The sequence below is a fragment of the Protopterus annectens genome, chromosome 12.part0 (assembly GCF_019279795.1).
Source record: "Protopterus annectens isolate FY-2018-M chromosome 12.part0, PAN1.0, whole genome shotgun sequence".
Taxonomy (NCBI): Eukaryota; Metazoa; Chordata; order Ceratodontiformes; family Protopteridae; genus Protopterus; species Protopterus annectens.
In genome coordinates, this window is record NC_056746.1 from 782,204,667 (window position 1) to 782,229,152 (window position 24,486).

At 36.2% G+C, this 24,486-nt stretch overlaps 1 protein-coding gene across 2 annotated transcripts in view; it reads right to left on the reverse strand.

Annotated features, from left to right (window-relative positions):
- The window catches only part of LOC122816798 (C-Jun-amino-terminal kinase-interacting protein 3-like), an 855,263-nt gene that overhangs the window by 435,646 nt on the left and 395,131 nt on the right, over positions 1-24,486 (reverse strand). Inside the window, exon 6 of one of the 2 annotated variants that reach the window (XM_044089824.1) lies at positions 17,641-17,679. The exons of the other annotated variant lie outside the window; for it this stretch is intronic. Within the exon in view, the coding sequence (XP_043945759.1) occupies positions 17,641-17,679 (39 nt within the window). The remainder of the gene's footprint in view (positions 1-17,640; positions 17,680-24,486) is intronic. 2 annotated transcript variants of the gene reach the window in all.

Consider the following 24,486-nt stretch of genomic DNA (forward strand, 5'->3'; position numbering starts at 1 on the left):
GATAGCTAAGAAGATTAAGTAGTTATGAAAGGACTGAAATTAGAGTCAAAGAGTGATATGCTGGGAGGAGATAGCTTATGAGTTGTAGTTGGAGTATAAGTCAGTAGTTTGAAAGGCGATGAGTTTAGCTGGGAGAGAAGGAAGGGGGGAGTTTGGGAGGTATGGGGTGTGGAGTGCAGTTACATTTTCTGTGAAGAAGCAGGTAGGAGTAAAGTAGACTTTTGAAGGTATTTAGGTTGTCACAAGTTCTCTGGGTGGAGAGCAGGACGTTCCATTTTTTAGCTAGGATGAAGGATAGTAGAAGCTGACCAGCAGGACGCTTTGGTTTGTGGATGGTAATGAGGTTTTGGTGAGTGGATCTAAGGGGTCTTGGGGGGCTGTAAGCTTGGAGGATATTGGATAAAGTAGGGCAGCTGTTGGGTTGAAAAAGTAATTTGTGGGCTAAGACAATTTGGAGGAAGTCTAGTTGATTGGGGAGTTCAAGCCAGTTTATGGTTAGTAGGGAAGAGCAGTGGTGGGAGGAGGCTTTTGCATTTGTGGCAAACCTGGAACTTTTGTTGTAGCCTACTTCTGGCTTGGAGGTAAGGGTGGAAGATAGATTAGTAAGCAGAGGAGTACCATAAAGAAGAGATGGGAGAAGATATGTTGTGGCCAGGGTCAGTCTAGTAGAGGGAGAGATGAAGTGATTGTTTCTGTAGAGAAGGCAGAGTTTTATGTGGGTTTTCTTGATGTTGAGTTGGATATGGTATTAAATTTTAGGTGTTCATCAATGGTGACCCCCAACAGTTTGGCGGAAGGAACAATATCAATGACAGAGTTGTTGAGGCTGGTAATTTGAAATGAGTGTTTGTCAATGTGGGTAGATTTGGAGGGAGTGAAAAGGAGAATTTTAGTTTTATTATCATTTAGTGAGAGGTGGTTACGGTGCATCCATTTTTCAGTGGATGAGAAGGCAGACTGAGTTAGAGACTTGAGTTCACTTTGTTTGGAGGCATGGCAGATGAGAGTGGAGTCATCTGCATATTGGACAATTTTGGTGTTAGGAATGGCTATGTGAAAATCATTAATAAAGATGTTAAATAGGAGAGGGCCAAGAATGGAACCTTGGGGAACTCCTGTGGGTGTTGGAAGGAAGGAGGAAGAGGATTGGCCCCATTTCACTGCTTGGGACCTGTCAGGACCTATCTAGCTGGAGAACAAGGAAAGAGTTTTTGTGGAGATGTTAAGGTTAGATAGATGGTTAAGTAGATGGGTATGAGAGATGGTATCAAAGGCTTTAGATAGATCTAATAGAACGGATGAAACTAAGTAGCCAGATTCTCGGGCTGAATTGATAGAGTGTAGGAAGGAGAGGAGGGCTGTGTTGGTATTGTGTCCTGGGCGGAAGCCATGTTGGGTAGGAGACAGAAGTTGATGTTCGGTTAGGAATGGCATGAGTTGTATGTGAATGCATTTTTCAAAAAGTTTAGAGAGGATGGCTATGGGGCAGAAGTTAGAGAAGTTATAGTTTTTTCCACCTTTGTGGAGAGGAAGGATAAAAGCAGAACGCCATAGTTTTGGTACATATGATTCAAGAAGTGATCTATTGATCAGGATGCTGATAGGGAGAGCAATACTGTCAGAGGCAATTTTTAAGAAGGAGGAGGGAATGTTGTCTGGAGCATTGGTGCAAGGTTTTTAGTCTATAGAGAAACTTCTTTATAATGTTGGTTGATATTGGTTTAAGTTCAAAGTTAGGGGGAGGGGGGAGGGGGTGCAATCTTGGGAGGAGGTGGGTAGGGGGATGTTATTTGGGAAGGTTTTGGTCAGCTCAGCAATGGAGGAGGTGAAGAAGGTATTGAATAGATTGGAAATTTCTTGGTCAGTTTTGCTAGTGTCGAGACAAGGGTTTTTAGTGGTACCTGGCTTGAGGAGGGTGTTTATAGAGTTCCAGAATTGTTTTGGGTTTTTTGTGTGGTTTATTTGTAGGTGGTTGTAGTAGGATTTTTTGTCTTTAATGACTTGTTTTTTGGCTAGGTTTTGTAGCTGTTTATATTTTAGTAACAGTTCAGGTTGTTTATGATGGTGGTAGCTTTTCCAACATTTGTCTCTCTGTTGCATAATTTTTTTGGTAGCTTTAGTGAGCCAGGGTGCTGTTTTGGCTTTAACCCTTTTGGTTCGTGTTGGAGCTAGGGAGTTTAAGATGGAAAGGAATGTAGAGTTGAAGAAATCTACGGCTTTGTCAAGAGGCAGTGTTTTTAGAGGGTTCCAGTTAATGAGCTTAAGGGAGGTAGTGAAGGTGGAGGGGTTAAAGTTAGTTAGGTTACGGGTATGTAGGAGGTGGTGGAAGTATGGGGAGGAGGAGGTGGCTCTGTGGGTGAATGCAGGGAGGTGGTCACCTAATGGGTCGGGAGTGACACCTGATGTAGTGGTTCTATTTGGGTGAGACACTAGTATCCAGTCTAGGATGGAGCTGGGGCAGTTGGTTTTGTTGGGTCTAGTGATGGTGTGAATAAGTTGAGTAAAGCTGAATAGGTTAATAGACAGGGAAAGATTGGGGTCTATGATTTTTTGCCAGTCAATATTTATGTCTCCCAGTATGTAAGTAAAGAATATCCTTTTGAAAAACTGTTTGTTTGTTTAAATGGAACACAGAGATGATTACAGCATTAGGGAAAGCACCAAGATTTGTATTTAAAACAGGAAAGAACATTAAATATCTCCTTCAACACCCAAGGAAATACCTCCCCAAGCCCACAGGAAAGGTGTATAAGACAGTTTGGAGCATCTAATCAGTGTAGATATATTCTACAAAAGTTCAAATTCAAATAGGGGCACCCACATCCAATTTTTTTAAGTAGATGGTAACTGTGCTTCAACAGGTGTTATATACCTGGCAGTTTGTGAAGAATGTGGACACTTCTATACAGGGAAAACTGAAAAACAATTACGTAGAAAAATCTCCAAGCATGTACATGCTATTTCTAAGAAAAATATTAACAATTCCCTATATAAGCATACAATCAGTTGCCCCTCTTTTACTAAATGTCTCTCTGGCATACTTGAAACAGTTTAAAAAAAACATGGGGGGGGTGCTTGGGAGACAGAATTAGAGAAAATAGAATTGATATGGCAACTTAGGCTAAATGCTATTACATTTCCCGGACTCAATGAACATACTTCTATTGCCCCAATACTGAAGTTTAGAGCGTCAAAACTATCAACTGGTTATAAATTTTACTACAGTTTTTTAGCAAAATTTTTTACATATTTTAATTATTTATATCTGACTGTGTATTAAAAGTTGGACTTTTAATGTGAATGAGCAATAATATGTACTAAACTTTTTTTAATCATGACATTTTAGTATTTCTGTTTACTATGTTCCTTTAAGCAGGCTAATGTATGTGTCATATGTTCATAGGTTCATAGGCAGGTACTAGGCTATTGGCCCTAGGGCCTATACAAGCCTAGCTAAAAAGGTACCCTGGCTCTCGCCACCCAAGAAAATTATTTTCTTGTGCCCCTGTCAAGCAGAACCACAGAAGTGATCCCCGGGGTAAATTTCCTATTACCCATCCATATTTTATTATATAAACTGTTAATTTAGCTAATGAAATGGTTCTGGTGAAGTCCCAATGTGTCTAGGGATGAAAGGGCTTAACCGTTGTATTATATACTCTGATTCAGGTTTTTATTTAATATACTGACATTTTTAAAACTTTACCAAAACTGGTGTCTTCTCTTTTGGAGTTATGCTTATATGATTTAACAACTAGTATTTGAACATTTTTTATCCTAAAGATTCCCTGTGATACTATGTGAGCCTAATTTTGTAGTTTTCTGGTGTTATTTTTTTGGCTGAACAGATACACACACTGCTGATACCTTTTAAATACTGTTAAACAATACCTTCCAGCTTTATCACCTTCTTCCCACCTAGCTTCAAACTTCTGAGACTGATTATACATCACTGTTTTTATCTCATCTCCCTCTCTTAGCTATGAGCCTCATCTACTTTTAACCTTGGCTTAGTTAAATCTTCTATAAGTATGTCCATTTGTGCTCTTTCTTGATTTCCATGTGTCTGCTTTATACAAATTTCATAAAATTTCTGAAATATCTCTAAAAGCTCTACAGGATCGCTGGTTATTTTTGCTGTCATAGGATCCCTAAGTTTGGCAACAATCCTTTCTATGTTCTGTCACCTAAGCTGTTGTGCAAAAAGCTTTTGTGTTAGAGTTACTATCAAAAAATGTTGCTTAGCAGCAATCTGTCTAAACACATGCATTTTATCCAAATACTCCCTTATTTTCTCTTTAGTGGTCTACAGCCTCTTCTTGTTCTGTGACAGTCCCTCTGAATAATTCCTATTATTTCTTAACCATATATCTTTTTCTTTTATTTTTACCCCATTTTTAAACTCCACTTTAATTTTATCAAACCCAGTAGCTATAACATCTGAAGAAATTTCTATCTTCCCTAGTAACACTCAAATAATTTCCACTACTCATGGGTGGGGAAGCACCAGTGTCTCATTTCTTCTTCATTACCATGCATTTTTATCTGAGTTTTTATTGGCATACAGTCTGAAATAATTATTGGATATGTGTCAAAGCTTTCAATAAAATTACATGTTTCTGTGAACTATAATTCCTGTCTAGGCTACCCAGTTACTGTACCTTGAGGAATAAAATGTAAATTCTCTCAGAATTTCTACTACTGAATTCACATCTTTCATATCAAATATTTTCATAAATGTCTTCAGAAATTAACCCCCTTTTGTTATATTTGACCTTCTAGGTCCCCAAGATACAGCTTCACTGTTGCAAATGAAGTTTCTGACCTATAAGTAATATTCCCTGCGGTAAGCTTATTATTTCTCCCTAAATTTTCCTAAGCTCCATAATAGCAGTTTAGGGTGGAATATAAATGCATGCCAGTGTAATCATCCTCCTTTGAAAGTAATTCCTTACTAGCACAAATAGACCATTATCATCTTTTAGCCCTCTTCTATAACTATTGAAGCTCCTCTAGCAATTAGTATAAGTACTTCCCTTTTCTTTTGTCCTGCTGAATATCCACCCAGAAAACCTTTATCAAATCCACAAGCTCATTTCTTTCCAAGTGCGTCCCCTGTAGCACGGCTATTTGAACTCTGCATTTCTTGATATAATTTAATATGCCTACCTTTTTGTCTATACCTGTGAGGCAATTAATGTTTCAAAATGATATGGACTGTATTGCCATTATGATAAGAAATTATTATTCCCTGCTATTTTATATATATATATATATATATATATATATATATATATATATATATATATATATTTTTTTTTTAATTTCTGTTTCCAGCTTCTGCATTACATGTGGGTTCAGGCATCCAGGCAGTGAGACATTTTCCTGTGATACATTTGGTTGGGGACACATGGCTGAGGTGGCATTCAACTGCAGAGAAATATGGCTGTTGCATATTCCCTGTGGGCAAAGGGAAGCACACAATGCTATGCACACAGCTTTAATAACAAAGTGCATGGGGGCAGAAGAAGTAATGAGTGTTGCGCTCAGTGTACAGTACATGCTAATGTAACTACAACATGTAGAAGTGTGCTACAGCATGGAGGAAATCCTGTATGCTACTGTAGTCACATTTATGTTCCAGTATGTAATATTCCCTAGACACTGTGAATGGGGCAGTGGTCTACACACAGCAATTATAAAGGCACTGCCCATTGTCCATTGCAATTTACTGCCACTAACATGCCAAATGGCCAGCCTGCTGCTGATGCATGTCATACTGCCTGCTGTCTCACATTGCCTTGGGGGCCATGGACATTATTTTCCCAGCTGTGAATTTGGTTCTTGAAATTGTGGGCATGGCACTGCATTTTTTGTTTTGCACACAGCAAATTTACAACAGTCATATTTTTGTGCAGCAGAATGTCACTTCAGCCATGTGCCCCCAACCAAATGTACGACATTGAAATGTCTCACTGCTTAGGCACCTGAATCTGTTACATGCACTCACTGATGTCTGACAAGTTGGTCTTTTATACAGTTGTTTCTCATCATTCCCATTTAAACTTATGTCACATTATACAAGACCTTTAGTTTTAATGAAAACCCTCAAACAAAAAACAGCACCCCCATAACTTATTAACTTAAAACAAACATCTTCAAATAATAAAGTTTAACCCCCCTGACAGTAACAATTGTCCCAAACTGACAGCTGCATTCAGAGGTATTACAAATCTAAAATTAAGATTATCCACACTAAGATGCATGTTACAGCCTATGTTGCTACTTACACTACTTGCCTGTCTTATCTTTATGCCTCTCTCAGATATGAAAAACAGCTTGTATGTTTTCAGAAAACATTAACTTTTAGTCTTAAGAAAAGGCACACTGGCTATCTTTAAATATAACTAAATTATACACTGTTCTGGTAAATGCACTGAGGTATATAGGTACCAGGAAAGTGTCAATCTCTTATTTACTTCCAATAAATTCTAAATTTACTTTTACTGAGCTGCTTGCCCTCGTACCATTTTCCAGAATTCTGTAGTCAGCTTGTCTCCATGGAAACATAAGAATAGAATAGAATATACAACTGCCCTCAGCTGCAGACTTCTCAACTTACACTGAATATTTATTTGCTAAAACAAGGTTTCACTGTATTCACAGTGTTCTCTCATTTTTAAAGCACACATGCTTAAACAGGGAGTTTTTAAATTAAGCCAAGGACATTTATCTAGACATTCCCCTATGCAAAAGTAAGAGAAAAACATCTCAACTCCCTATACATTATAATCAGTGTACTTTTACACCCCAACCCACCTCAACAGCCTAGGAATTTAGCATATTAACTTTAACATGCTTTTTAGATACATCTGACCACATACTGCACAAATCTGCTTTACTGTATAACATGAAAATCATATCATGAAATGTTTTATACAAATACTAAGAACAAAAATAGATTTACTTACACTTTTTTTTCTTTTTAGTGCCTTTCCAAATATTAATGATATGAAGTGTGAAACATGCTTTTCAGACAACAGACAAGTTTAACTCAGCTAAAAAATGTCTAATCTTTTTCAGCCACTTTTTCTTGTAAAGCTATTATATTTCAGAAATGTGATTAATGCTTTACGGTCTCACATTCATTCACTAATTTCAGTTTTGTTGGTCTTCTTCCTGTTTATCTCCATCTCCCAACCCTAGACTCTGGTTCAGGTCCAATGTACTCTCATTTCTTCTAGTGAACTCCTGTGCTTTTTCTGTCTCTCAAGCATTTCTCTTTGGAGTACTGGAAAAAGGATTCACTGGCAAAATCTTTCTATGAGCTTTATTTTCAGAAGAATGAGAAGCAAAGTCTCCTTGTGTCTGACAACTCACTTTTTGTTGGGCAAACTTTTGAAATTCCTTCTTAGCCAGTTCTGCGTTAAAAATATATTTGATCCTCCATGAAAAAAATATTCTGAAGACAGCTGGATACAGCAGCTTGAATCTCACACCTGCCTCTCAACATTCCCTGACTGCTAGGATATGTTTGTTTCTCATCTGCTTGGTGTACAGTGAATAATCATTTTCCACAAAAACCCTGCTGTCTCCAATTTGTAATACTTTGTCCTTCTTCCACAGTTTTGCAGGATCAGCTCTTTCTGCTAGTATGATACAGGTCTTGACTGCTTTCTCATGGCCAGGTTTGAAGCACATGCATAATTTCAATTAAGAAATACTGCTGTGGAATACCAGTCCAGTTGCTTATTTGTGTTTTCATAAAATTAATAAGGAACAGCAGAAAACCTCAGGTTTTCTCAGCATGTTCTGTCCACTTACTCTACTTTTTTTTGAAACAGCTCTTCTTGCCAAGTTTCATACTCAGCCAACCTTTTCTTCATTTTGTTCTCCGATTTTTGCTGTTTTATCAGTTCATCTGAACAGCTGTTTAAAATGTCTTCCATTTTTGCCAGCCTTTTATTGTTTGACTTGGTATACTCTATCAGTGTTCATTTATTTTAATCAGCTCTAAGCACATTTGATTTATTTTTTCCTCTAAATTACTGGAAGCCCTCTCTTGTACCAAAAGCTGGAGCTTGAACTGCTTTTTGCTGACGAGCTATAGTATTTGTCCCAGTTAGTGTTTTCTGTTCATCTTTTCTACTTGATTTACTTTCAGGCTCTTATAAGTTTCTTCTTTGCTGGCACCCAGGCAGTGTGCTTACTAGCCAGTAACTGAATTTTACTAAAACTGACAGAATTACTACTACCCCTTATCTCTCAGTTTCTTTTTTTCAGACTGGGAGAGCTGAGGTTCAGCAGTGTGCAGCCACCTTGGAAGTTTCATGATTTGGATAATTCTAATATTCTGAAGTTCTATGCTACTAAAGATTTGGGTATAAAAATTGATGATACCCTAAGTTTTTATTCTAATTTGTTGGATATTATTAAAAAATATTATTAAGAAATATATAACATTTTTAGAAATATTGTAAGCAGATATAAGAATATTTTGCTACCTATATATAAGACCATGGTTAGACCAGTTATAAAACACTGTGGGTCTTTTTTCTGTTTATAAGGCACAGTTAGATAGTTTGGAAAGGATACCAATGTATTTCACTAGGAAGATCCTAGGTATGGAGGGTATGAGTTAATCAAGGAGTCTTGAGGAGTTATCTCTGTTTATAATTAAATATAAGCTAGTTATGGGTGATCTTATTTCTATTAACAAATGTAATAATAACTGTACATTTGGGAATACCGTGGGTATTCATAAGAAAGTGCATCCCCAGAACACCAGAAATAATAATTATTTGGCAAATAATGTGGTGGGTAAAACCACTGTTTGGAATAATTCTTTTTATGGGAGAGCCTCTGTAAGTGGAATAAAATTCCATACGAGTTAGGAAATCAGGAACCACTGACTCCTTCAAAACCAGTTTGGATTTATGGTTAGGCCTGAGGGTTTTTAACACATCTCTTTATGATTGCAAACTATTTGTGGGCCTTTTTTAGGCTTTGGGCTTGACATGTGTAAGCAATGAACATATTTAATGCTTACTACAGCAGTTATTTTGTTTATGTCTTGAATCAGTACAGATCAACATATTTAACTAAAGAGAGATGCAAATAACCTGCCTCTGTAGTTGTTATATGACTCTCTGCTGGAAGTAAGATGCCCAATACTGTAAGTCTCAATACTTTGAAAACTAAAGCTGATTCAGAGAGAAAAAAAGCATCAAATCCCAAACCTCACTGTTGTACATTTAAAGCATTTTTTCATGGATGGACCCCCTACACCCCCCTTCTTACCGTGCCCTCCACACCAAGCTATTTTTATACACTAACTCTGAGGTTGCTGTATCTCAGTGTAGCAGAACTACAATGGGATATGCCATTCTCAAAATTAGTACATATTCCCATTACTCATACTTAAAACTTCTCACTGCATAGATGATTACCATTACATTTACTCAACTTTTAGTAGTACCAGTTCATACAGAGTTCATTCAATCATAATATGTGGGTGGTCCTTCCTCTTCATTTATAAAAAAAGCATATTCTTTATCAATTTTTCTTGTCCCATATTTTCTGTCACAGAAGGGACTTCATCAGAGAAGCACTTTCCAGAATCCAAACTCTCCATTTCCACTTTCCCTTTCTCACAAATCTCCTTGTAGGATCTGCTAACAAATAACAGTTGGGGCTTGTCCTGTGTGTTTAGCTCCTTTTGTCTTCACTAGAGTGATGGATAATTCAGAACTGGAAACATCGCTCATGCCCCTTCCAAGCTTTTGGCTGCAAATTTCCCAGTAATGTCAATGGACTTAGTCAGTTCAGCTGCACATTGCAGTTGATGACAGCTATGGTGGGGTAGAACACCCTTCAGTAGACAGCTTATTCAGTCTTGTTTCCAGTGTACAATCTAGCACCGAGTCCACTTGATGTCAGATTGGGCATAGCATATGGCTCCATTATATTTTGCCTGGTGCACTTTCTTGCTGAATGTGCTACTTTCCCTTGTACTCTGCTCTGGTGTCCATTGGAGAATACAAACATCAAGGGGAGGGTAGTTAAAAAGAGTCTATCTCCATCCAATCTATCTCCATCCAGCAGGATCTGTCTTTTGGGGAGGTCATGAGAATGATAAAGTTAGTTCACCTTGAAGTGTCCTACCCATTCTTGACAGTCACCTTCTCCTACCCATTCTTACTCTGGGCGTTTCTTTAGGATAGCTGTTTTCCAAGCACAGATGCATCCAGACTTGGCCTCTTCATCATCTGAGAAAAACTGACATTGGATATCTTATACTAACCATAAAGAAAGTATTAATGTTAAAGATATCACTATTGATTTGCAAAACTTTACATCAAACTATACAACTACTAATATTAATTTATTTTGCTTCACACAACTTATTGCTTCCCACATTCACTACAACAAGGCAAAAATAATGGCTCCACTTTAGACTGGATCCTGGTCTCTTATCCTAGCAAATACAGTTCATCCAGTATCCTCTCAGACTCCCTTACTAATCATCATCCTACACAGATGTGATGAAGTGAGGTAGTGCCAGCTATGCCAGAGAGAGTAGGGCAGTGCATGTGTAACATATGCCAGCATAACTAGCCAGTGTTTTATAAAATTATTTATGTCATTTGAATTCCAAACTGATTTTTACAGATGATTGTGTTAAAAATGTATTTGTAAAGTTGCTTGTGTTAAAAATGTATCAACAGAGAGTCCTGCTGGACAGAAAATAAATATACATGTATGTCAGACTGTATTGTAACTGTTTAAAAGTATAACTGTTAACAGAGGATGCTGGAAGGGAAGGGGTTAAGCTCAGCCCAGCTAACCTTAAGAAAACTAGCCTGAAATTAAATGACTTGGTTTAGCCCATAAAGATTTAATCTCACAGGCATGAATGCAGCCAGAGATACAATGTCTGGGCTGGGATCCTGCTTTTATTGTCCCTGGTGGTGAATTAATTGCTACCATGGGGTGTCAGACAATGGCTGTTTAGTTTCTGCAGGAAGGATGAAAGGTTTGGAAGTGTTTTACAGTCTCCAGATGCTGTAATAAGCCTTAGCAAAGGTCTAGGTGTATAGTGTGACACATCTTTGACAGATCCTGGCTCAACTTCTAGTCAGAAGGGTAATGTGGGAACAACAGAATCAGGTGACCAGATGCGATGTCATTCTGTAGCCAACAATGAAATTGTATTTAGATACTAGCAAGAGAAGTAACAGTTTTGGAACTGACAAAACCACTCATCCACTTCATCTTGCTTTGCTTTAGTAAGTAATTTAACTAGAGATCAGTAATTCTTCAGTCAGTTATGAAAATAGAGTGAGATTAGCTAAAAGCATCATTTTCTGTATCTCTTTTCATCTGTGTTATTTTTTTATATTTTCTGTGAATTGAAACTGTAGTGTTTACTGTAAACATATACTCAGTATTCTCATGATTTTTATTATTTATTATTAAATATATCTAAACCTTTCATTGTGGCTGGTCTTTTAGAAAATATTTTAACTCTTGAGAGTACTTGCATTTATTTAGTGGTACTGTACCATTATGTTCCTGAAAGTCTTGCCTTTTAGTTAACAGTATCATTTGTATAAGTATTAATTTTACTAAGAGTAATTGGGTACTCTGGTAAGAGCCTTAAAGTAGCTGGCTGGTGGCAGTGAATCTACCTTGTAGTCTGCATGTGGCATAGCAGGTAAATATGTGCCAACCTTTCACAGGAGTGTGTGTGTGTGTGGGGGGGTGTACAAATCAAATCTCAAAGAGTGTGTGTGTGTCAGATATTTGGAACAGGGACACAGAGCATTGATTTCTGCAGAGAGAAAGGTGGAATCACATTTGGGGCCTGGAGAGGAAGTCCAGCCCCAGGGCTGGAGTGTGCTTCCCTGTGTGCTCTTAAGGGAAATTGTACTGGGTGCAGAGAGCTACATCTGAAAATTGTGTGCCTATTTTTTTTTTAGTGAATGTCCCCCACCACTGTCAGTGGTGAGCATTGAGGCTCCTTGATCACTGGCCCAGAGGAGGGATGCCACAACATATATATATATATATATATATATATATATATATATATATATATATATATATATATATATATATATACACACACACACATACTTATCTCCCACAACTCCAAATAACACCTATATAGGGAAACCCCCAACCATTCACAATTTAATAGCAATGTGTTGACATCCTAGACTATTTTGAACATTCCACATTCTCAAAATGCTACCACTAGATAAGGAGTGGGAAGAAAGGCATTCAGACAACTCTTCTCAGAACCTACAACACTACATAGAATCCACAAATGTACAAAAAGACCACTCTATAACAATAACATAGAATGCTACTCTGATCATCAAAGCAATTAAAGACATAATCCTAGAATGTTCTAGTCCTCCATTTAAAAAAATCTTACACCCTGGTACTAACAGGAGCCCCAACCCATGTCCTAACTTATGAAATTCAATTCCTACTTCAAAGATTCTATAGCTGCCCTTGTTTTAAACTCCTTTCAAGTTTCCTCAGAATTAATAATTCCTTCTTCATCAAACAACCCCCGCTTCACAATAAAGCCAGTATCTACCTCAAGCCATGCTCACCCTCTGTAGATAATCTCTCTCTCTCCAGAATACTTTAAGTTAGCTGCTCAACTGCTTTCCTTGTTCCAGTTCTTAGCAATAGATCCATACAGGAATCCTATGACCTCCCTAGAAGGAATTCCACATACTTCCCCTTCATAGAAGTGCGAACTCCAATGAAATCACTAATTTCAGACACATTACAATTCTGCCTCTCTCTCTCCAAAATATTAGAAAAATGTATATATAAAGAACATCTTCATAATCTTCTCCGAGAAAATCTGCCTACAACATGGTTTTCAACCAGCTCCTAGCATCCTTTGTAGTCACCATCAACAAGGCCACAGACAATACAAATTTCTCTCATCTCTCTTTTTAAACTTATCTAAAGCTTTCAGCATAGTCTCCCACAACAAACTCCTGCCAAAGATGTCTACCCTGGGCATCTTTGTCACTAGGTTAAATAGATTTCTAGCTATACATCATCAGTCAGTAAAATGGTTCTCAAGAGACTTCCTCTTATCTTCCAGTAAATATTGGTAACCCACAAGGCTTCATTCCTGGTCTTTACCTTTTTAACATTTTCAGAAACAATCTTTACACATATTCGCAACAAGCATCATTTCTAAATTTGATGTGTACCATGCATATGCTAAAATAAATTGGCAACTCTATGAGTTTTTGTGTGAGGGGATTATTTCTGATGAAGAGTACAAATACCTTACACTGGAGACTCCTATTACTCCCTGTATTTTTGGCATCCCCGAAATTCACAAAAATATGAGCTCACCTCCTTTTAGACGGATTGTTGCTGCCAGGGGTTCTAAAACAGAACCCCTGGCCTCTTATATAGACATTATATGTAAAAGTTTTAGACAGGACCCCACACATCTTAAGAGACTCTTGGCATTGTTTAGACACCATTAGGAAATTGAATTGCATTGACAATTTCCTGTTTTTTACAACTGATGTTATTAACCTTTTTACTGTGATATCCACGAAATAGGACATGAATGTTTTGACAACAGCTTGGCCACGTTTAGTGACTTGCATCATGTGAAGGGGGGTTTGCTTGTTGAACTTATGGAAATCGTGTTGATTAACAATTTCATTCTTTTTGATGGTGAACATTACAAACACATTAATGGTGTTGCAATGGGTGCCAGGTGTGCACCCATTTATGCGAACCTTGTGTTAGCCTGATTGGAATGGCAGCACGTGTTCACTTCCAAGTATATGCCTAAAATAATTACCTATTTACGGTACCTTGATTACATACTGGTTTTGTGGAGGGGAACAAAAGAGGAACTGGATGACTTTATTAAGTATTTAGGTAATACCACAGGATTTTTAAAGTTTACCAGTCAAAGTAATAGGGACAAAATTGAGTTTTTAGACATTCTCTTGTATAAAGAGGACGGTCAGATACATTCCAGTATCTACCGTAAAAAATCTTCCAGCAACTCATTTCTCCATTTTGAGAGTTGCCATCCGTATTCCCAAAAGAAAAATGTTGTGAAGAGAAGGCTTGTTAGTTGGGATGGATTTTTTAGCAAACAAATGCTGAAACTTATAGATATGTTTAAAAACAGGGGTTACCCTACAGACCTTTTGGTAACGATACGTAATGAAGTAGTTAAGAAAAGAAGCACTACATTTTGACCCATTTTGACAACAGGGATATGAGCCAGAATAATGTAAAAACACCTATGGAACAAAACAAAATTAATAAGGGTGCTGTATTGGTGTTAGAATAAAATCATACATCACCGAAGGTTAAGAACATTATACAAATGGTATGGGACAGCGTGTTTCCGGATGATATGAAGGAAACACTGGGACCCACCCCAATATTTGTAAATAGTAGGGGGGCAAACTTGTAGGAACTTTTAGAAAAGGGACCTGTAACCCCAGAGTACATCTCCCAGATGAAAAAATGTGGCACATGTAGTGTCTGTAAATTCATGAATGACGGACCATATGTGTATATAAATAATTATAAAAGATTGCTCAAATGCCCGGGACACTGTAACTGCAATACTGACATGGTTGTCTACATAGCTACATGTTTAACCTGTCCCACTTTTTATGTGTGAAAGACTACACATAAACTGAGATTCTACTATTAGAGACATCAAAAAGAACAAATCATCTAGTGCATTATTCACTCACAGTGAGGAATGTGCAAACTTAAAAAAAATGCTATTTTTTTTTGTTATTGATAGGATACCTAAGAATGATGCTGGTGGTGATGTTAAAAACCTTACTGGAAATAAGGAAATATTTATGGCAGCTACGCCTGGAAGCAACTAACCCACCAGGTATTAATGACCACATTTCTATTTCCAGTTTTTTGAAATGCAAGTCACATTTAATATAACACTACATAACATATTTATACTTCACTGCATTATTTCACGTCTAGGTTATTATGGTTATTTTTGTAATTTTTATACAAAACTGTTTTTGAATGAATTTTAAATGATTTTTTATGATAATTTTTTATGATATTATTTATTTAGTGGTGGTGTGTATGTAAAGTTTTAGGTTTCATGTAACTTCTTATTTAAAGTTTTAATAGGGCATTTCTAAATTCTTAAGTTTTTATTGGCTAAAATGTTAACTGAATAATTGTTCAGTTATAGCCTGTGTATAAATGGATTGAATTTTCAATAGTCTATGACTCTGAAGAAGCCCAATAGGTGTCTGGGTGAAAGCTCTTAGTCTGGTTTAATAAAGCTTGTGTGTTCCTGTCACGTTGTGGATTTTTATTCATTATCTAACTGTCATTCATTTAAGCCTTTACTAAAATAATTTATTTGCAACTCTTGGCTTTGTTCCTGTACCACACCAGGTATTAACAGGTATTATCAAAAATTTCTCTTTTGTTTCACATGTCCTCATATTCTTAATGCTAACTCATTTATTTAATCTGTTTCAGACCAATATTTCTGATTCCCCCTGTTGGCCTATAACTGTCTACTACTTCTCCTACTACTTGTTTAATTTGACTCAACTCAATATTTCCTCTCTTGTATGCCCATGCATATGGAAATCTTTACCTTCATCCAATACTACCATTTTTTTTCTTTACATCTTCAATTTACGTTTATCTTGTATACTTTTTTCATTTTCTTTCATACATATTTATCCCAAATGCATTTACCTTGAATATTTTCTACAGATTTGTTGGATGTTTATATCCTTCTCTTACCAGTGTGTATTTTACTGTGAGTAATAGTGATCTGCTGTTGTAATTTGTATTCTGCGGAGCTTTTCTCTCTATGCCTCCTTCCAGCCCGACTTTTCCAGTAAACAAGTGTTAATAAATAAATAAACTGACCACTTTTTCCGGCATTCATCACAGGCATTTTAAAAAAGCACTCTAAATGTAGATTTCTTTGTTACTGGCTCCACCCCTTGTAATTCCAAAGGAACATATCATATTGGTATTATTTCTGTTAACAGAGACTATGAAATAATGAAAAGGTACAGACAGAGGTTTTAGACCAAGATTAAGTTTCTTTGTCATATTTTTTTGTTTAGATCACTTCCACCTCATTATCTGCTGGTCGAAGATTTCATTCAGCTAATTTAAAGATATTTATTATTACTTTTTAGGGATTTCTGAAAAAGAATCCATCCCTCAAACAAATTAAAGGTATATTTCACAAATGTAATCTAGTTAATGTTGTATGGCTAACTAATGGAGGTATCACTTATAACACTGTGATAATTATTGAATCTTGATCGCAACAGAATCCTTCTTCTGTCTCTCCCTCTCTCTCTTTTGACTCTTGCTGTCTGTCGGTCATTAATCCCCTCATGGTCAACCATTCCCTTTGTTCACATCACCATGGCAGGAGTGCATTATTTTTCTGACAAAAGAGATTTCAGAATAGAATGATATGGGGATGATGAGGGTGGCACAGGTCAAGGACATATGTAAATGAATTAAGCTAATCTATCTTTGAGAATGAGATACACAGATTTTAGAATATTACTGTCCACTTTTCATGTGACAGGAATTCAGCAGTCTTACAATGCATGCCAACAGGTTTATAATCGACTGATGCATGCAAAGGAAGATACCATAAAATGCTCTGGTGTCAGAGGATGTGTCACTGTTTTAAGAAAATGGAGGGATTTTAGACTAAAGCCTCTTCTCAGTCTATGTAGTTGAGGGGCATTAGCTAACTTACAAGTTACTTCAAGCAGACTTTCACTCTGGCAGTTTAGGGATTTGGTATGCATTTGCATTCACTGGCATTTCAGGGAGCTGAAATACATGAATACTCACTGGCAGTCTGGGGTTTGGCATATATTTACACTCAATGGCATTTGTCTGTTGGCATACATTTACACTCATTGGCACTTATGACTTGGCATACATTTCCATTCACAGGCAGTGTGGGGAGTTAGCACATTTTATACTCAATCGTTGTCAAAATCCCTGTTCTCAGGAAAAATACATAAAATCCATTACTATTAAATGACAGCAGTATAAACTTCTTTGATGTAGGTAAAAACTTGCTTCCATTTCCCTACTATTTGCTGGCCACATCTGGTGGTAGAGCAAACACTTCACAACAAAATACATTAAAGAGGTACCTAGGGGACAGAAACAACACACATCACCAACATGCAAACATAACCCTTTTAAAGGAAAGGAAAGGTTTTAAATAATCCCCCGGCCTATCAGCAGCTAAGTACACAAAGATCCCCATGTGGAACACTGATTAGTTAAACATAAATAAAGACCCACAATGTCCAAATGAAAAGGACCCTGCTTCAGGAACTGTTATCTACCTTAAACCAAACACAAATTTCTAGTATCATAATTCACAGAAATACATCTTGCTAGCAAACCAGCTGTCCTGTTTTTTTTATTTCTAACCCCAGCATGCAAACAGTATGACAAGGGTAAGGTTTATTACACTGTCAAGGAATTCATATGGGATGGGTAACACAAATACAAGCAAGTGGATATAAAGCACAACATGTAAAAGCAACAGGAAAGAGGGCATGGACTTACCCCTCAAACCTAGGAGCTGGCCTCGGTGCAAAACTATCGCTATTGGAGGCAGGAGAGGCAGAGTGAGGAAAGCAGGCAGAGGGGTTAAGAGAAAAAAGGAAGGAGGAGGAGGAAAAGAAAATCAAAACATGAGAAGGTGTTCAGTGGAAATATATGCATAAAATTAACACTGTATTATATAAAAACATGGAATTTCTAAGACAAAGAATGAGTTCTAAGCAATTATCAAATTAAATGCTGTGCAGGGACTTTTTTAGAAATTGACAATTGGGTCATTAAAAATTCATCTAGAAAGTTTGGTCATCTCATTGTAATCAATGGAATACAAAAATTGCTCATGCTGACATCTATTTTCAAGAGAGATTGGCACTACCAACAAACATATTATTCTTATTTGATATCACTCAGTGGAAACCTACATTTCATTCCCCAACATCAGCTGCCACATATATGAAAGTATGTGATTTAGCTGTCAGTAGACATCAAGCTTTACTAGGCTGGATTTTATTTTTCAAGTTCTATCCTTTATCATTTCAGAAGCATGTCTACAATGACCTGTGTCAAGGAGGCAGCAAATCTCCATTTCTGACTGCACTCTATCTAGGGCATGCGTCCAGCATCCACTAGAAGGCAAACCAGAAGCAACTCAGGACACACCCTCCCTGAGACACAACAACATGCCTTTGGCCATTCTTAACTCAAACTCTCCCAAGTAACAATGACACACTTTTGGCCACTCCTTATGTAGCCCAGGATTTTACATGATCCCATATCACTAGTAGGGCATCCTGACCAACATAAAATGTATTACCTACTCAGATATAAAATCAATACATGTCACAATTCTCAACTTTGTGTCTCCATAATGTGGAATGCTGAGTTTCACAAAACAAATGAGCCAGATGTGTAATGCTTACTAAACACTTGTTAACAACTTTAACTAGGAAACTCACAGTATGGTTAATAATTGTTTCTTCATGTTCACAATAATACTCCTGTGATGAATTAATATGATTCAGTATTATTTAACATGGGTATCGCTTAAAAAACTCTTAATAATTAATGTGTCAAACCTTTTCAGTGAGGAACAAGGTGGAACACAGAATACTTAAGACTCAAAATGAGGAAAATGCCTGAGGTAGACTTGAGGGGTATTATATACATGTATAATTATATTGCACACTCACTCACCACTTCACATAAATTAAAATAATTTATGTAAGTTTAGCTAGCTGCATCTGAGTATCCTGAATTTTAAACATTCCACAGGTATAAGGCCACACTTCTTTTGCTGAATTACACCCACAGCATGTTATAAGAGCCTATAATTTAAATCATGTTTTGACTGCTTCCTTACACAGTCGTCACATCAGAAAGAAGTATTTAGGATTTTAGTTATGACTAATACACAATAATGACAAACACATATTAAACTAAATATAAAATATTTACAAATACACCATTACTAGGCTTTCCAAACTTAAAATACAGATGTCAAAATGCAGTTTCTTCCACTTAAAATGCAGATGTTAAACTGCAAAGTTTTTCAAACATACACAGAATAAGGCTGTCATTATTACACTACATTTTAGACAAAAGTAGTAGTAGTAGTAATAGATATTAAAAAACACAAACTGACTTTCTTCTGCAGGTCAAAACCAAGTGGTAATAACGTAGCTGACAAATGGAAGGAGATGCAACCCCTCCTTTTTTATTCTACTATGAAATGCAGATGCCCTGAAAGTCAATGTTCAAAACAAAACAAACAAACCAAAAAATGCTAGAAATCCAAAAGGGGAAACAACTCTTTTTTCGTGTTTTTTGCATGGGGGCAAGCCCCCATCACCTCTAAGCCTATATATACCAACTCCACTGACGCACCAACTTGAAGAAGAGAGAAATCTCCCTAAAGTGGTAAATAATTGCAGGCACATAATTAGAAATCACACAGGCAATCATATCCTGTGGGGAAAAGCATTTTGTGTTATGCCGTTTGTCTTTTTTTTCCTGCTGGGTACTGATGCTCAAACAATTTCCTCAAGCATGTGTAGGAAAGCCTTTTTTTCATTGTGAGATACATACAACCACAGATTTCTGTAATGCCATTTCAAATGAGGTCACAATATTAATTCACTTAAACCTTTCGGCAGTGCTCCAGAATGGTCTACTTTAAATCAAAATCCAGTAACTCAATGCTAAATGAATGCTGCTTAAATCCAATAACTCAATGCTAAATGAATGCTGCTTAGTTTCATGGACCTCCTCTTGCATATCTGCTTAGTTTTATGGAGCTCCTCCTGCATTAAAAAATGAACTACTATGGCTCCTTATACAGGTGTTAGGACGTATTTTTCACAAATCATATATACAAAGGAGAGGCATGTCACAGTGACTGAAAAGTTTTTTTGGTAAATACCTACATGAAAAAAATGACCCATTTTAAAAAAATGGAAATGTGTAGAGCATCTGAACCTCACTCTGGATACACGTGTTCATACAGAATGCCATGCCCTTTTCAAGATCAGGGAAGAGGATTTCTGCAGCAGATATTTTGCAATATTTGACAAACATAAGGCAGGATTTTTGCCAGGTCAAAAATGTAATAGTTCACAGATAGCAACATTTGATGCATCTTTGGTGGTTGTTAATGCTAGGAGCATTAATATTTTTTTTTACTGGAAAATTTGCTGTGTTCCCACAAGATTGATGTTGTTATTGTTTGTGAAACATAGTTAAAGAACAATGAGTGGAAAACAGATTTGTCGGGGTATAAATGTTTTTACTGTAACACACATTCTAAGAAAAAAATAAGGTGGAGGTGTTATGATAGGGATTAAAGATAGTTATGAGACCTGTGATTACTGCATGTTCAATGATAACACCAGTACTAAAGATTGTGTAACTGTGGCAATACAGACAACCCTGGAACATATAACAATTGTTGGAGTGTACAGATCACTCAAGTCAAGTGCTGATAACCTAGAGGAATTCAAATATTTCTTGCATGAAACACAAGAGAGAGAGAGAGAGAGAGAGAAAGAAGAATAATAGTTGCCATGGACTTAAATTTACAAGAAACAGATTGAAATAATATTGAACTGGCAACATTAGTAAGGAAATTATTCACAATGTATTATTATTTACAATGCATGTTCAGGAACAACAATTGATTTAGACCTTAAAAAACTGCCAGGGAATGGGATATACTACACAGACTGTTTAAAAAAAGTCCAGCTTTATAGGTTCATAGGTTGGTACTAGGCTATCGGCCCTAGGGACTATACAAACCTAGCCATAACAATTCCCTGAATATTTCTTCCCACAATATGCACTTCCCTGGACCCCTGTCTAGCAGGGCAACTGACATGATCCCTGGGGTGAATTTCCTATCTCCCATCCAATCGTCAAGATTCCTTTTGAAGAGGGCCAAGGAGGCACTGGAATTTCATTAAAAAAGAAATTGTTTCATTAAAAGATACCAAGTTGGTTATATCGTATAAAAAAGGCAAAAGCCTTCAAGATTTTTTGGTACATAGTATTTATAAGGAACCTAAGACTAATATGTTAATTAATACTAATGTTGTAGGAACTTTTCCCTGTGGTAACTGTTCCATTTGTAAGCATATAGTTACTGAGGTGGGTAAGATTAACAAAAAAAATTTTACGACTAGAGCCAAATACTCCTGTTTGAGTAAAGGAATAATATATGTTATTTTTTGCTCGTGCAGTAAGTACTATATTGGTGAAACTAAGAGAATGCTAGCGGACAGGATTAAAGAGCATATTAGAGATGTGAAAAATAAAAAATTTAATAGTCCTATTGCTGAACATTTCAATTCTGTACATGATGGTAACATTGATTGTATGAAAGTTACTATATTGGAGCATGTATTTCTTCATTATAATAATATGGAATACCAAAAGAATATATTAAGACAGAAAGAGTCTATTTTAATTATGAAATATGGCACTTTATTTCCCTATGGTTTAAATAGAGAATGCAATTGGCAAAGCCTTGTTTAGTATTGTGACTTTAAATATTTAATGTGTATATTTTAATTAGCTGATTGTTTAATTGAATTAATTGTTTTGTGTTCTATATATTGTGATTTTTTAGAAACTACAATGTTTTACTCTGTAAAGGCTGTGGCCGAGGCGCTAGAGAAATTTGATTGAGTTGAATAAATTTCAAGATACGGAAAGTAGAGCTGGGACTCACTGTTTTTTGTCCTTGTTGTTGCTGAATAACTTTTTACCTTTGTTGTTTCTTCATTATGACTAGTGAGTCCATGTGCTCCTTTCCGCGTATTTTCAGAGAAACGGGTATGGAAATGTTTCATCGTAATGGTGACACTAATAATCGTAACAATGTTTCACAAACTAATGATGCTGATACTGTTCTGTCTGGCATGAAAAATGTGATTCCTGAAGCTCCAGGAGGCTCTGGTATGGGCGTTATGAAAAAATGGGAGAATTCCCGTAAGAGAACCACTGTTGATCCGTTTGCAATGGTAGGCAAGAAAACTGATATTTCTGACAATCCTGATGCACAAGATTTGTGTTCTAGACTTGAAAAGTTAATTTTTAAAGAGACATCTATATTTTACAATATTGGCAGTTTAGAAAGATATACTGAATTAGACATCACACCACGAGGTTTGAGGTCAATTAAGAATCCATCTACACCGTTTGATCTCACTGATGAGATGGAACTTAAATTCCATGAACGGTGGATAGCAGCTGCACACCGTTGTAGTGCTGAATGGGTCTCTATTTTAATTGAAAGAGACAACATAAAGAAAGATAAACTTGTTATTGAAACTAAACAAGTTTGTGAACAATTAGTCAATATTACTTCTAGTTCCACATTGGAAAATTTTCTTGTGGGCATTAATATGAAACTGACCAATTATGAAAAAGATCTGGTAGATCGAAAGAAATACAAACTAACTAGAGACATATGAGACTATGAACACAAGAGGGCGTTTGTGTTCTCTAACAACCAGAGGATTAGGAAAAAGAATGTGTCCTTTCAAAGAGGAAATCCGGTTTCCGAGCAATTTAAAAATAAAAGCTTCCTGTCTGGTGAGAGTGGGGCATCGTCGTTGGAAGAAGACGACAGGGAGAACTTCCCAGACCTACCAGGAGCTGCCAACTCAGAAGCATTTCGGAAGACATACTCGGAACCTAATGGACACCATGCCAATCCAAGGAAAAGGGGATGGACCAACTCAGAACGCCATAGAGACTCGGGTGATGGATGATACAAAAAAGGTAGATGGACATAACCTAAATAGTGACACTTTAACTAGTAGTTATGTGGTCAATTTGTCTAATTACAACTTTGATAATATCGAACTTTCCATTTTGGAAAAAGGGCTTAAATTTGTGCCTACCTGTTTTCCTAAAAAATATGAGTTGAAGATAGAACTATTTCAGTTGTGTCGCAAGATGAACTTAAGGGAATATTTTTTCAGACTAAACCATTGTTCTAGCAATGATGCTAATTGTCTTACTGCACAAACATCTAGTAGTGATACAGAAAGCGATGAGAGCTTTTATTCTTGTCTCTCGGATGATGAGAATGTGAGCAATGCTTATAGTATATTAGATACAAGTATGTTAAAGACTAGTAGTTCTTTTTTACCTCCTTGTAAAAATCCTAATATACAAAAGTTTGAATCTATGTTGAATATAATGTTGGATAAAGAATTGGAAGATTTTATGAAACAGAAACATTGTTACAATTTAACGAAAATGGAATGGAATAAATTGCAGTTATTAAGTAAGAATAATAACATAGTTTTTAAACCGTCAGATAAGGGGGGTAAATTGGTTGTACTGAATTCTTATGACTACTATAATATGTGCATGAAAAATCTGGATAACAAAGACGTATATCTTAAGATAAATATTTCATATTTGAAGAAGGCAGAAGTTGACTTTAATGCTTTATTACATAAAGGCATTAGGTTAAACTATTTTACCAAAACGGATGTTGATCATAAAATAATAATTAAAAATAATAAGGTAGCAAAATTTTTCTGTTTGCCTAAGGTTCATAAAAATTTGGATAGACGACCTGGTCGTCCTATTGTGTCAGCTTATGGTTTTTCACTTATAATTTATGCACTTTGCTACATGAAATTTTGCTTAAAAAGGTTCTGTTGTTACCTTCGTATATTAAGGACTCCTACGATTTCCTTCAAAAAATTAAAGATATATACTGGATGGAAGGAATGTACTTTATTACTGTTGATGTAGTGAGCCTTTATACGAATATTTCTCATACTTTAGGTTTGGAAGCTATTAAATTTTTTTTGGGTGAGAGTCCCAAAACTTACTATATATTAGAATTGGTGGAATTCTGTTTAACTAATAATATCTTTGAATTTAATGGCGTATTGTATAAACAAATGATGGGAACAGCCATGGGAGCTGCTTTTGCCCCGGCTTATGCGAATTTATTTATGGGAATGTTTGAAAATGAATTTTTGTATAGACAACATTTTTTTAAGAAATATGTTATAAAATACTATAGATTTATTGACGATCTAATTTTCATCTGTAATGGTGGTTTTAGTTCATCTAGACAATTTATTGATGAATTAAATAATAACAAATATGGCATTAATTTTAGTGATATACAATTGGGTTCTCAAGTAAATTTCCTAGATATTACTCTTGAGGGTATAAATTGCCATTCAATACACACTGGTATTTATAGAAAGTCTAATGAAATTAGCTGGAAAATGAGTGGCAATAGTTGCCACCCTCTTCATACTTTAACAGCTATTCCTTATGGAGAATTTATTAGAATTAAAAGATTAAATACTGATATTAAAT